At 52.2% G+C, this 14,163-nt stretch overlaps 4 protein-coding genes across 4 annotated transcripts; 1 reads left to right on the top strand and 3 right to left on the bottom strand.

Moving 5' to 3' along the window:
• Nucleotides 1-471: 471 nt before the first annotated feature.
• On the bottom strand, nt 472-1,302 carry PV09_08025 (uncharacterized protein; the record flags this gene model as incomplete). Its single annotated transcript, XM_016361870.1, has 1 exon — nt 472-1,302. The coding sequence occupies one exon, from the start codon at nt 1,300-1,302 to the stop codon at nt 472-474; it is 831 nt and encodes a 276-aa protein (XP_016210374.1).
• A 372-nt stretch (nt 1,303-1,674) lies between these two features.
• On the bottom strand, nt 1,675-4,710 carry PV09_08024 (uncharacterized protein; the record flags this gene model as incomplete). Its single annotated transcript, XM_016361869.1, has 1 exon — nt 1,675-4,710. One exon carries the CDS (start codon nt 4,708-4,710, stop codon nt 1,675-1,677), a length of 3,036 nt encoding a protein of 1,011 aa, XP_016210373.1.
• Nucleotides 4,711-5,023: 313 nt separating this feature from the next.
• Nucleotides 5,024-6,891, top strand: PV09_08023 (uncharacterized protein). The gene is made up of 2 exons (XM_016361868.1): nt 5,024-5,410; nt 5,469-6,891. The coding sequence occupies exons 1-2, from the start codon at nt 5,089-5,091 to the stop codon at nt 6,290-6,292; spliced, it is 1,146 nt and encodes a 381-aa protein (XP_016210372.1). The 5' UTR covers nt 5,024-5,088; the 3' UTR covers nt 6,293-6,891.
• PV09_08022 (uncharacterized protein) lies at nt 6,594-10,644 on the bottom strand. Its single transcript, XM_016361867.1, has one exon. The coding sequence runs from the start codon at nt 10,368-10,370 to the stop codon at nt 7,431-7,433; it is 2,940 nt and encodes a 979-aa protein (XP_016210371.1). The 5' UTR covers nt 10,371-10,644; the 3' UTR covers nt 6,594-7,430.
• Nucleotides 10,645-14,163: the final 3,519 nt, after the last annotated feature.

Here is a 14,163-nt window from a genome sequence, read left to right as displayed (position 1 = left end):
CTCGGCCAAACCATGTTCAAAACTTAAAACTAGACCGTTGAAACTTTCGAATTTTTTTAGGCAGGTACACATATAGAAAGAAATCTGTTCTGCTCATGATTCGTTAAAGAGACTGTTCTTGCTTCTCTCTATTTTCCACGCACTTCCGTCAGCTTCGTCCTCATCATCATCGTAAGACCGGAGCCATCTTATGTGCGAAATTTTCAGTAAAGAGACTCTTTTACTTTAATTTTTGCTTTGAAAAAGCTTCTCTTCCCTTTTCTGGTGCGACAGAGTACTTGGAGAGTGTTGGCATTTTACTTTTTGGTTTCCCAAGATATTGTCTTTCACGCTGTTAGATGTGGACGTCGGCTGCAAAATGAACTCGTATTACCACCTCTCTCTTTTGCATTCAACTACTTGGGTCAACAAGAATCCCTTGTTGAGGTGGCTCGTAGAAAATTCCTGGCTCAACGGCAGGGACCGAGAGGCCTACTTCTTCGCGATCCCAACCCAGCTGCTTCCTCGGACCATAGATCCTCTTCCAAAATACTCGATCAACTCTTCCTCCATAACTTTGTTCCACTTCGTCTTTTCCTCGTCACTCCACCCTTTCTTCCACAGGTCCCAAAAAGGGTGGCAGAAGTACGCCAGCCGCGCATCTTCTGTGCCAAAATCGCATTCGACATCTATGTGATGCACCTCGATATTGGACGCAGCAAACCCACCCGCTACAAGCGTCTCCACTAGTTTCTCCTTCGTGCTCCATTCGGGCGCAATGACTATGACAGGTGGCAGGTCAGGCCTGATACGTTTGGACACGTTTTCCACGAGGCCGACTCCGCTCTTGCTCCAGCTAGTAACACATGCCGCCCCTCCCGGCTGTAATGTGCGGTATATCTCGCCCGCCATTTTGACGGCGATTTCGTCCGCCATACTTATGGCCGCATTCATGAAGACGTGAGTGAACTTGTTGTCTTCAAATGATAGGCTTGTCGAGTTCATCACCTGTGCCGAAACTTTGTCCCCAAGCTGACGCCTCTCAAGCTCGGCCTGAAACTGATCGATCATCCCCTGCGCAAAGTCTGTGCCGTAGATTCTTGGAATAGCATTTATGTTGTTGTCAAAGCTGTTTGTGATCACGAAAGTGCAAACACCTGGGCCCGAGGCATTGTCATGCACAACGGAGTTTGCATCTATCGGTGGTAGTTTTTCAAGACCAAACTTGGCGACCATGCTAGTCATCTGATTTCCCTTTTTGTAGAAATCAGCATGGTCGGAGAACGCCTTGCCTATTTCAGAGTTATTGACTTTCGTGACCATATTGAACGGTGTATAGACTCTTGGCCTTGTGTAAAATTTAGAAGACACGGAGTATATTGCTCGAAGCCCAATTGTTCTTCCGACGGTATGCAGGCAAGTTTGAAACATTTGAACATCATCTTTATTTTTTCTCGGTCAGAGAAACTCTTGATATAGAATACCAATGGAGACTTTGCGTGGATCGGCGACTTTTCGCGTCAGCAGCCATAAAGTCTCCGGTTGATGTCTCATCACATGGTTAAACGCGGTGAACTGGCCATGACAGCACACAAACCGGTCTAGTCCCGCATTCTTCCAGTCTCAAATAATTTAAACCTTTGCATAAAATTACGCGCAGCATTTATCGATCATCGAGAATAATGTCTCATGCACCTATGCTCTTGCCTCCGGATCGACCTTGCTTTGCTTGAACAGGCTCTTGCCCCGTAGCCATTGACGATAAGCCTTGTACCGTTTCTTCCCACCGTCTTCCTCAGTCACGTCCAGTGGATTCTCGCTCACCGTCAAGAACTCCGCATAATCGGCCAGATCTTCCTCGCTGATGCCAATCTCAAGCTCAGGTGGTACGATAGATGATGTGCCATCGAGACTAATAGTGCTCTTATGGAGATGATCAGCAATTGATATGACACCGGTACCAGTTGTTCCATCAAGGGAGAGGGAATGGGCTGTATGAACTCGAGATGATGTGATATTTGCAGCAGAATTAATGTAATTCAGGTACGTGCGATGCGCCTGGCTTTGAGAGTTGACGTCAGGTTCTTCAAGCGATGTGACTAGGGGTATGTTCTGAGGGTGCGAAACATATTCTTCGTATTCTTTTTCCTCCGCTGCCGTGATAAACGGATTCAAGGAGTAATGATGATGTTGATTAAGAGTCCATTGATTGATTCTGTTCTTGTCAGGTGGTTCTGCCGAAGGATGTATACCTTTCTCGGACAGCCCGTTGGCTTGGAGGGATTGCTTTGCAGGAGAATCTTTATGGTAGAAAACGTTGTCGTCACTCTGGGGATCGAGTATGGTGACTCCTTTTCTGACTTTCTTTCCAGGCGAGTCCGGAGGCTCCTGCTGAGGCGGTTTACGAGGCGTAAAGGGGGACGGATCCCAGGTTCCAGTTTGAAAGCTGCCATCAGGCAAGTATCGTGGACGAGAGCCGATTTTCCACGCAAACATTTTCGCAAACGATGAGATCGCAAGGGGCCGGTAATATTCAAGCCAGTAATCATCGAAATAACTGACGCCTTTGTCGCGCAAATCTGGTGGTGGACCAATAACCGGCGGCAGAACTCTTGGTTTCAGATTCTCGGGCTGGTACCAATGTATGTAGTCACGTTTCGCATCTCTTTTCCAGTCGCGGGGGTCAGTATGGTGCAAATAGTAATCGGTAGCCAGATCCCACAGCATAGGCTGGCCTTGCGCAAATATATAATTGCCCAAGAACAAATTGTACGCCTCCTGTCTCTGAGAGTCGAGGAAGGAGTTGTGGTAATAGCGTTTGAAGCTCTCCACCATATCACGTGACTGACTCTTCCATTCATTGATTTTGCGATACGTGGACATGGTGTTTACGAGGTGCGATCCGCCATATTGGATTGCAATCGTGTCGCCATGTGCATGAAACATGTGTGTAAAAATATTGACTGCGTCGGTGTCGTACTCGACAGTGTTTCCTTTTATGATACCAAGAGCTTGAAGCTGCCGTCCGAGAGCTCGCTTGCCAATCACGAACTGGGCCGCGTTGGTTCTGTCAAGGCAATCAATGCAGTTCGTACGGGCGACACCATTTTGCACACTCGTATATTCGCTATCCGGAGGGCCGTTGTGGAAAAAGCCTGTTGTTTGCAGGATCGTCTCAGCAATGCTCTCAAGAGTACCAATAACATCTTGTCCACGCGTCTTTGCCGCTCGACTCATGTCAAACGCTTTGTACCGTATCTTGTGCTCGCTAGGCAATGACTGATTAAGAAAATCCACCGCCCTTTGGAACTCTACGCCCAACTTGGACTCTCTTGGAGTTCTCTCGCGCTGCTTGATCAAGTTGAGCACGAAAATCGGTGACCCGTATCGCTCAAAGAGATTGTTAAAATGCAATGCGGCGGGCGTGTAAAACGGATCAATCAGGTTGATGTCGATATCAGGTTTCGGTGTGACGCCAGTATTGTCCTGTGACCAGTACAAGGGGATGCTGCCACGATGCTGGACGTACGATGTATAGTTCGGACTGGTGTAGAGACCAGGACCCGGAGCGTGGAAGGAGGTTGTTAGTTTCGTGGAGACGATTTGCTCAGTCTCTACGTCATTCGCAACGAAACCCACGTCGTTAGATCCGCGTTTTAGGAAACGTGCTCCCGCAAAGAAGCGTGATCTTCTGGCAATCACACTCATATAAACTCTTCGACCAAACACGTCAAGCGACGCCTGTTCGATGTAGCCGTGGATGATTGGAACGCACCAATCGTAGACGTTGCGGAGTACCTTGGTAGCCGGCTGAAGGAGATAGTGGTTCCACACAAACATATCGTTGTAATTCGTCCGACCCCGTCGTCTGCCTTCATTGATTGCGTTTCGCTCATTTATTATGTTCCACTGAAGTGTGCGGGTTATGTTGTACGAATAGGAGAAATAGAAATACTTCGTCAGGTCAAGAGTTCCAAGGATGCTGAGGTATCGGGCCTCCTCAGCATTGCGATTTTGTTGAAACCTTGAAGTAGAGCCAGTGGTCAGAGGGATCATGTCTGTTGCCTCAATCTGATATATGTAATGGCCGCCAACCATGGCGACATGCGTTCGTTTCGTGATGAGGAGCATGTAGTATGCCTCTGTGAAGCGGATGAAGCCGAGCAATCCCCACGTACTAAGCTTCAATTTCATTCCACCAGCATTGCGATTCCCTTCCTCAATAGCATTGAGTAGCTGGTTAATCTCGCGTCTGTCATAGACGATGTCGTCCTCAAAGATATTCAAATGTCCCGGAGGCGCGGTCCGATCAATCTTTAATATTCGAAACTGCTTTTCCATCATATCCTGTCCAACAAGGTAGAACCTCGTGCTCGTTTCATAAAGTGTAAATCGGTGCATGTTGTTGACCCCGTCCTCTCCGACTTTCTCGTATGCAGCATTCTTGTTACGCTGCATGACACCGGGACTCGAAGAGCGCTGGAAGGACTTGGGCTCCGGCGGTTCTTCATCATCGCCCTCATTTTGAAACGAGCCCTGATCAGAACCGACCTTGTTCTGCGCATTTTCGAAGCTGTAGTCGTTGATAGGGAAGTCTTGCACTTTCCCTATTCCGGCATGCTCAGCCATGTCATCACTTGTAGATTCATCGATCTGCTGCTCCTTGCGCTGACGCTCAGCAACATTAGCGGCATCTGCCTCGCCTCCACGCTGTGCTCCTCGACTATCCATGTTGAATGATTTCTAAACCCAGTTGTCCACGAGGACGTTGCTTTCCCTTGATCGAGATGGGCAGACGTTATATTGCCCAAAGCTTCTTCGGCAGCCGTTCATGTCTTCGCGGAGTAAAGAGTACAAAAGAACAATATTCAAGGATTAAAGAGAGTCGCATCAACAATATGATAAGTGAATCTAAAATTTCCTTTCTCGTTCAACTGGTGTTGGATGAAGGAAAGGTAAGCTGGGAGTGGCGGGAGGCCGCCACGTGTTGGAGCATAACTTAGGAACGGGCGTTCTCATACTCGCACCTGCAACGGTACGTCATCCTCGTCTTTTTCTACCCATGGCGAGCGTGACACATTGTCATGCCATGTGCGACATCCACATATCATGTCGCAAGCTAGCTTGAAAGCTTTGTTTCGCCCTCAAGCAATCTCATCGTGCCTGAGGTCCCCGAATTTGCCGAACTCAGCGCTCGGTCGACGATTTCGATCGTATCTCGCTCCGCCATTCCTCCTTGATGATTATCTGCCTCGCTACCATCTCCTCACCGCCACCGAAGCCGCAAAGAAGCGATCCTTGGCCTATAAGCATTTGAGGAACTGCAATCTTTGTCCACGTCTATGCGGCGTGAATCGCTATGAGAAGACAGGGACATGCCTAATAGGTGCTGATGTTAAAGTTAACACCATAGCTCCTCATTTCGGCGAAGGTACGAGCGAAAAATGAAAGACGGCGCACGTGGAACATGCTAAGATTTCGGACAATAGAGCCATGTATTCAGGGTCGGTACGGCTCTGGATCCGTTTTCTTCTCCGGTTGCAACCTCCGTTGCGTGTTCTGCCAGAACCACGACATAGCCCATCAACGCAACGGGTTCGATCTTACTCCCGAACAACTGGCTGAGTGGTATATAAAGCTACAGGACGTGGGGCACGTGCACAACATTAACCTAGTGACACCTGAGCATGTCGTCCCTCAAGTCGTACTTTCCATCCTGCACGCGCGCGACTTGGGCCTGCGTCTCCCCATCATCTACAACACGAGCTCGTTCGACTCGTTGGAGTCTCTAGAATTGCTCGACGGGCTGATCGACATATACATGCCCGATTTCAAGGTATGGAAGGACAGCACGTCAAAGCGACTGCTCAAAGCCGATAACTACACCGCGGTAGCTATGGAAAGCATAAAGGCAATGCACAAGCAAGTGGGGGACTTGTGCTTCACGTCCGACGGTTTGGCCAAGAAGGGCCTGCTGGTTCGCCATCTCGTCATGCCAGGCAAGGAGGACGAGGGCCAGGAGATTGTTAAGTGGCTTGCGGAGAACATATCGAAGGATGTGTATGTACATATCATGGAGCAGTACCACCCCCGAGCACATGTGGGAAAACCTAAGACAAGATCAAAGGCAGCGTCTGCAGATGACGTCGAGCCTGGAGGAGTGCCTTTGCAGGGGGAGGCGAGAAAGGAAGTCCGCTACGCCGACATCAATCGAGCCGTGTCTGAGGAAGAGGTGTCTGTCGTGCGACGTGCGGCGGAGCAAGCTGGCCTGTGGCGGTTCGTCGAAGTGTCTGAATACGCCGGCTTTGCATGAAGCAGCGTGCTATTTATGGGTTCTTGGGATTGCGTTCCTCGGTCCCTTGCGTGGGCCATTAATGAGCCGTGCGGAACGGAAGCGTGCCTTGCACGTTACGAATACGACGGCTTGAGCTCTTGGCCCAAACGCACAGCATGAAGCGTACCTCACGTGGATCACGAGGGAAAGTTAGAGGTGATCCGGCAGACGTGATGCATAAGTTGCAGCTGGAGCATCCAGTGTGCGGGAACGGGTGTTTCAAGGCTCCGGAAGAGGGCACGACGCATAAGGATAGGTGGAATTTGGGGAGCTTTAAAAGTGTCACAAGAGACTTTGATATTGCAATCCTCGGACGTACGCCGCCTTTGTGTGCATTGTTCAAATTTTGGTTGACACAGCGCGCATCCCACGCTGTAAATAGTCTGATCTCCTTCCTACATGGGGTATCTCTAAAGAACGATTTTGAAATACGCACACATTGACTCGACACACAACAAGTCCGTGAAATACGTACTTGTGACCGACGCCCCCTTTCTTGCCCTTTTCACATTACAAATACAAGGGACTAGAAGGGAATGCCTATATCCACAAGTACACGCTAGAAAAGAAAAAGATTACAAATATACTAAGTTTCTAAGAGTTTGCCTGATATAGGCACAAGTACAGCCATTTCATGGAATCAAGGGATAGAAATCGCTTCCGGGCGTGGCCGATGAGGTGAGTAGAACACCAGCCGTATAGAAGAGGTTAGGATTGCGCTGGTTGGAAGATCTATGATGCCAGACTCGGGATTTGTTTTATTGGTTGCGGTTTAGTCGTTTGTCTAAAAGCGGTAATGAAATGGGTCAAGCGAGCGTGGTTGATGAGGTCGTACCGAGGAATAAGGCGTGGTTATCGGTGTCGTCGGTCGGCGAGCATTTAGCTCACCAGGTTTCTTTCTTTCTTTCTTTCTTTTTATTTTTCCCAACCTCTTCGTTTTTGAGTCCCGTTTGATGGTCCAAGCTGGTGACAAAGGAAATGATCAGACGAGTGAGTGTGGCAAAATGAGTCTGGCATGCTTCGATTGTTCCTTCCCAGGCTTCTCCTCCTCCGTCTTGGCAGGTGCCATCTGCTCCTTTGGTCCTCAGTGGCTGCCCTAGTTTGGCAGGCGCAACGGCTAGGGATCGTTGGCGGTCGGGGCGCCGCTTCCTTCCTTATGCAAGCTGAACTGAGCCATCTGGGGCGTCGCTGGCGGATTCGGTGTCGCGCTTAACGATGCGCTACCTCTACGCGTGATTTCTAGCAGTTTGGCACTCCCTGCGCTCAAGTTGCGTGCATGTCCTTTGCCCAAATTCACGCTTGTTGCGCGCTGAATCGGCATCGTGTCTTCGCTGCTCCTCCCTTCGGTTGGGGTCTCTGCAGGGGTAGGATATTCCGCATCGGGCATTTTGTTATTGTTCTTGTTGTCCTCTGTACCTGCTTCTCTGCTCTGCAGCGGTGACGATGAGAGGTAGTCATTGAGTAGTCCTTCGGAGGATTTGTAACGAGCGTCACCGTGTACAACAACCGGTTGACGGCTTGCGCCAGCGTGGGGAATTATCTGGCCCTCTTCTACCAAAGGAGCTGTGCTTCCACTCAAGTTGGTCTCCGTGTCGACGTTGGGGTTGCGAAGAGCGGCACTGCTTGCGTGCTGCGAATTTGCAATGGCAACGGATAAATTGGATGTTCGCGGTTCGCTGCTGCGTACTGGTGCATTCAAGCGCCGGAAGTACTCGTCCTCGGGCATGCCGAGCTCCTCAAATGACCCTTGGTATTCTTCTCTCCGACCAAGGGAGCTGCCGCCATAACTGGTGTGTTTTTGTGCGCGGGACGTTGAGCGTGGAGACTTTCCTGACAGCCACGAGCCTTCCGAATCTACAGACGCAAGCGACTGCGATAGTAGTCTCGAAGTGTTGCCCAGAGGAGGGGATGTTGGCGTTCTCATCACTTCATCGTCCAGGCTATCGATGCGCAATGAGCCTTCACTCATGATTGCTGAAGGTATATGGGCCCGGCGAGCGCCCATGCCTCTCCGGGATGTCGAAATATCAGTCGGTGCATGTCCGCGAGACTCCGAAGGTGCAAGTAGCGATTCCGGTAGATCTTCGCGAAAGATGGATGTCGTCCGAAGCGGAAGCCCGCTCTTCTTAAAGGACGTGGAATTTGACGGTTCATGGACGAGATGAGCCGGTATGTTACGTGACATCTCCTCTCTTGATGTGCTTGAAAATGAGGTCTCAGGCGTAGGCGCATCACGTGGCGCCTCACTAACGGTCCTGCGACCTCCTCTGAAAAGGGATGCAAAGAAACCGTTTCTCTTCTTAGATGTGGACAGAGGTGTTTCTGATTCATTTCTTTCTGCTTCGTCTAGTCGTGTTATGATGGTCGGCTTGTTGGGCGAGGCATCTTTTGGCCGCGACGCTTCGTCGAGCGCGGTGTTTGATACCGTGTAGCTGCCTCCGGCGACATCGGTACCAAGTATCTTTGAAGCTTTTACACGATCTCCATGGTACACTGTGGATGTCACGGGTGTAAGTGGGGTGATGGGTCGTGTTGTGGTGTACGAACCGGTTCGAGCGGTGTCGAGGGCTGGTATCTCCGTCGATGTCTCCACTTTCGATAAGGGCGTCTCTGGTTGCTGCAAAGTTGCCATGGATTCTTTTCCGACAATTGAGGGCACCTTTTGTGCACCTTGATACTGGTGTCGGAAGGCGGGATGAATGTCTTCGAGAGGAATTGGAGGCTTCTCCAGGTCGTGGGAGACGGCTGGCGTCTCTGTAGTCTCCAGATCCTCCATACGGAAGTCAGCCTCTTCCGCCACATAGGTGTTCTTCTGCTCCTCATGAACGGTTTCCGCAGCATCCAAGGCATCTGGAGCTGGACGAGCACGTGCGTTAGAGGCCTCCACTGCTTCTGCTTGTTGAGCAAGCCATTCCTTCGTCCTCTGCTCCTCCGCTCGTTTCTCCAACTTCCGCTTCAGACGCTCAGCTTCACGCTCCCTCTTCCTTTCCTTTCTTTTGCGGTCTCTTTCAAGTATATCGCGAAGCTCGGTAGAATCCATCTCATCAGCCAAAGAGTCAATTCTCTCCCGCCTCGTCTCATCTGTATTTGGCCGTACCTGCACGGCTTTGCCAGACGGGCGATCACTTCGACTAGTCTGACGCAGTAGTTTCGATGACGGCGAATCGGTCGCGTACGTTTTCGACATGTCTCTGAACCGGATTGTGGGACGGGGCGACATGACGTCCAGCACGCTCAATCTGTAGTTTCGTTGCTCAGCTTCACCGGACATGGACGAGTGTATAGACTCCTCAAACGGCAGCGAGACCGTCGAAGTCGGCCTTTCAAGGTTTCGATTCAAGTGTCCACGGCTCTTCCGGTCTTCGCGGTTCATGATGCCGTTGTCCGTTCCCCTCTTCGGAACGTCGATTGGTGCACTCATGGCCCGAATCTCCTCTTCCCGCAAAGGATCATTCCTCCGTTTCTTACTGCTCCGCCGTCGCGCAAGAGGGCTCTCATGCTGCGCGGAGCGTTTGTTACGGCTCGGGTTGCGCTGCAATTTGCCACGGCGCTGTGGGTTCTGATTCGACGGCAAGCTGTGATGCGAGCCCGAGCGCAGGTTCCAATTATAAGGTATGTCTGCCGTGTCTTGTGTCACCGGGCGCAGATGAGGGCTCGTTCGCAGGGTCTTGCTACCTGGCAGAGCGGTGATGCCTTTTTCCTCGCCTGCGCTGCCGCCTGTGGAGGCACGCGGCCTGCGAGCAGCAGAGAAATCGACATCCATGGGAGAAGCGAGCGCGATAGGGTCGAGCGGAGGTGCGGCCGCTCGTGGTGAGGTGTGCTGAGCTTCCTTCGCCAGAGCAGGAGGCGTCGCATCGGATTGTACGCGACCTCGCCGTGGAGTGGGAGACGGAGTCTTTTGCAGTCGCGACGTGCGTCTCTTTGGACTTGATATAACGCCACCTTCGGCAGGGTTTTCCTCGCTGACGTTGGGCTTGCCGGGCTGCGACGCTGCCGGCGGTGGCGCACTTCTTTTGGGTTTAGCTGTCGCCCGATTTGCGAAGGGCCAGATGCTCATGGTGGTTCGAAGATGGTGGCCGCTGGGATCGGCGCAAGCAATTCATATGAGACGCGCTTTGTCAATGCTTTACGAGAACAAGGCACGACGAAGGAGCGCGTAGGGACAGCAGGAGACGAATGTGTAGAGGGCGACGAAGAGGAAGCTGGAGTTCGCCACGAGCAGCGGGCCGGGGTGGGTGGTTGGAGGTGGTGTGGGACGCAAGTCAAGCACGCAACAAAACCTGGCAGTCGACGATCGCATGTACGTAGCTCTTTGGCGAGCGAAAAAAAAAACGAGCTGGGAGGGGAAATCGAGCCACAGATGACTCGTTCTCGACAGCAGAGAGAAAAGAATGGTCGCACACGGGCCTGTCGGAGAATTGGGGGTTTGGCTCTAGTGCAGCCAGAGTGGAGCGAATGACGGAGGCAACGCCACACCTCTGCTGCTTCGCCCCGGCTGCTGTGTTGGCGGCGAGCGGTTGCTTGTACAAGTACAGGACGCACATGTGGGCCAGCCGTCTGTCTGGCCGGCGCCGTGCGCTGCGAACATTGTGCTGTGTGATGGAGCCGCCGATCAGTCCATCCGTCGTGGACGGCAAGATGAGCACGGAGCCGTATCCTCGATCCTCGACGGGCGAAAAGGAGCAGCGACGCAGACACGCCGGTCGGTTTGCAGAGCGCACATTCGCGCTCTGCGGCGCTCCAGCGGGCCTGGACGACCTGGCGGGAAGGCGATGGCAGCTCCGAAGCAGATCTCTTGGGACAAGGCCCTGTCCGGTACCTGAACACGCTGTGTCTGCATGCACGTCGACGTCCGGCGGCGGTGGGGACCAATACGTGCGACCATGGCATTCTTCTGGACCTTCCATCGAAGCGGCCGCGGGATTGGTTCTCTGCCTCGACGAGACTATTTGCTTTTTGCATGCATATCTTGGCCGCGCACGGCAAAGATCGCACCCTGCCCGTCATGCAACGGTTTCGTGGGCGGACGAGAGCGGCTCGTCGTCCGTCCGCTGGCCCTGCCCTCGCCTCTGAGTTGCGGCGGACAACACCACGACCCAGGCCGTCCGCGGTCTGCTACATGTCCAGGCTCGACGGCGCTCTTGCGTCGGTGTCCAGTCCGTCGGGCGGCAGCGTGCTTGGGGGGCATTTGTGCGCACCGCGACCGAAGCCCAGGCCTGGATCCCGCCCTGAGATCCACTTCCACCAGGCTCTGCGTGCCGGTCTAAGAAAAGAAAGTCGAATCCTTGCATGCACATCCCATATCCCCCCGGCGTTGCCATTGCTCATCGCTGCCGCATCTGTGCTGGCACGAGGTGAGCGCGCCGTCTGGCCGCCCTTGGACGTGATCAAAATTGGGCTCGTCAATCAAACCGCGCCCGTGACGCACCAACGACCGCAGCGCTCGCATTGGCCGGGAACGAGGACTCGTGCCTGTGTGCACGTGAGCGATCGATCTGACGATGCCTGCCGCTGAGCGAGGAAATGGCCACAATCTGGCTCTGGCCAATCAGCGCCCGCCCACGCCAGTCCGCAGTCCTGTTGTGCTTGTACCGGTCGATTCCAGAGATCTAGCCCGCGTAGCCAAAGCGGAGATTGCTGACGTGCACCCAGCGCCGTATCGGCATCGTCAGCGCGAATAAGCTTTTGGCCGTTGATGCTGGAGCTCGGCCGTGTCGCTGTACATGTCGGAAGCTCCCAGCAGCACACGTACCGTCCGAGCGACGAAGCATCGGCCGTGCGACAGCTTTCGCCGCCAGACGCTCTAAATGCTTTTTTTCCCTTTTCCCCTGAGGTCCCAGCAATGTTGAAACCTGAATGGCCAATGAGGAGAGCGAGAATCACAGGAGAGGCTCCCATGCTCCCCTCTCCTTCAGCTCGTCGTCCCGCTTGAGACCACCACGGGGAGAAAGACGTCGAACGACAAGTGCAATGGATACACGCAAGGACCGGGCGTCAGCACGGCGATAATTCACGCTGCATGTTCCTGCCGTTCCCCAATTTCGTTTTGAGCATGGTGGTTTCCCGTCCTGCCGGCGCCGTGTATGCCGCAGCACGAAAGTCACGTATGCAAGGGACAGGGCATTGTTGACAGCTACAAGTACCCAAACATAGCTTGCCTTCCGACCAGAAGCAGGCTAGAAGTTTGTGTTTCGCCCGTTCAGCAGGGGACTTGCTTGTCTCCCATCCTCCCTTTTGTGACGGGACCCGGTCAGCCCGGACAGGAAGCCAAAGAGTCTCGTCTGCACGTAGCGTGGCTCTTCTGCGGAAGGCGAAAATGCCTAGTGCCCCCCAGCACTCTCGTGCTCCGGATATGCGTATAGTGCATGCTCGTTCCTGCCAGCAGTCTGCACCGTTGAACTCATATCGCATCCGCCGCTCTGCCTCTTGATGCTCTCGAGCGACGGAGCATACTCGAATGAAATGCTTGTGCTCTACCCACATTCGACGCCGTTTGAATTTGTTTCCCCTGTCTGGATGGGCATGTCGAGGCAAAGTCAAAGCTATTGGCAGCAGTCATTGACTCCACTGTGATGATGCCGTCATGTCTTTGGTCGCTCCTAACTTCGAGAATTCAATGAGAAATTCTGTTGCAACGAGCAGTTTGCTTGCATCCTTGCTGCTATTCCTACGAGGGTTGGCGATGAAAGAGGAAACAATATGATGAAACGAGATTTATACGAATTTTATGACGATCATGGAGGCCGAGCACATGCATAAGGTGTGACTTCATAGCACAGCATTCGTCTCGCATGTTCAGCCTCGTCGTCTGCTGTACAGGCTATGGGATTTTGGGCGGAATCCCGCGATTAACTACTATTACATGGAACATTTGCGATGCCATTCTCATATGTGGCAGAAGTTTCGCCAATACCTTTATCGACTTATTCGAACCACCCTCGTGTGGAGCAAATGTGGATACCGCCGAGTCGTACCCATCTGACTACCAAAGAGGTGAACTCCAAGTCCCGATGCTGGTGATATGTGTAAACTCGTTTACATAACTGAACTATGCTCAATTTATTCTCTCCTCAGATTTGAACGCGGCTCATTTGGTAGCAGGTCTTGAATCAGAGGCATCCGTCCTCGGATTTCTCGAGGCGCGAAAACCATCGCAAAGATTTGTAGCTGTGTCGATACAAACAGACGATGCACGAGATACTAGGAATGAAAGTGGTCATCATGGAAGACAACTCGAGAACTCCGCGCTTCGCCTGAGAAATTTTGCTTCCAACTGAGCTCCTCGCTAATCCGTCCAGCCAGTCAGCTTCGTATCATGGAGTAGTTCGGTGTACAGCGCCGCAGAGGAAGGCGCGGTGGCCCACAGATCTTACTTTCGGCTCGTATCCAGTTGTTCTTTTCTTTTTCTTGTCCTCAAAGTCAATCAAAGACCGTTCCATATAGAATAGAGTTCCTCTGTATGAATTTTGTGCTTTTTCTTTCCAAGTCTGCCGCGACGAGTTTCCTCCCCATTCGTCGAGTTTGATCAACCACTGGATCTGGTGTCTGGACTTCATAAACCGGGCAGAATGAAAGCTTGCTTTGGCACATCACTCATGCTGCTGGCTAAAGCTGCATCGGCCCTACCGCACCCAACGGATGGTTTGAGATCATAAGACATAGAAAAAAAAAAATTGAAAACGATGAGCTGACCTTTGATTCAGCATTATCGATTTCACAGACCGTGGAACGGCGCTCATCATCTTCTCAGCCAGCATGTCTCACGTTTTGCACCCGTGTTCCGTCTCCCTCATTCTCAATCTCCACGTACGTCGTCTCTTTTCCTCGAAATGCATACATGGATCTGACTT

This window comes from Verruconis gallopava (genome assembly GCF_000836295.1).
Source record: "Verruconis gallopava strain CBS 43764 unplaced genomic scaffold supercont1.35, whole genome shotgun sequence".
NCBI classification, from domain to species: Eukaryota; Fungi; Ascomycota; class Dothideomycetes; order Venturiales; family Sympoventuriaceae; genus Verruconis; species Verruconis gallopava.
Note: the sequence above shows the minus strand (reverse complement) of the source record. Positions and strands in the feature narration are given on the sequence as shown.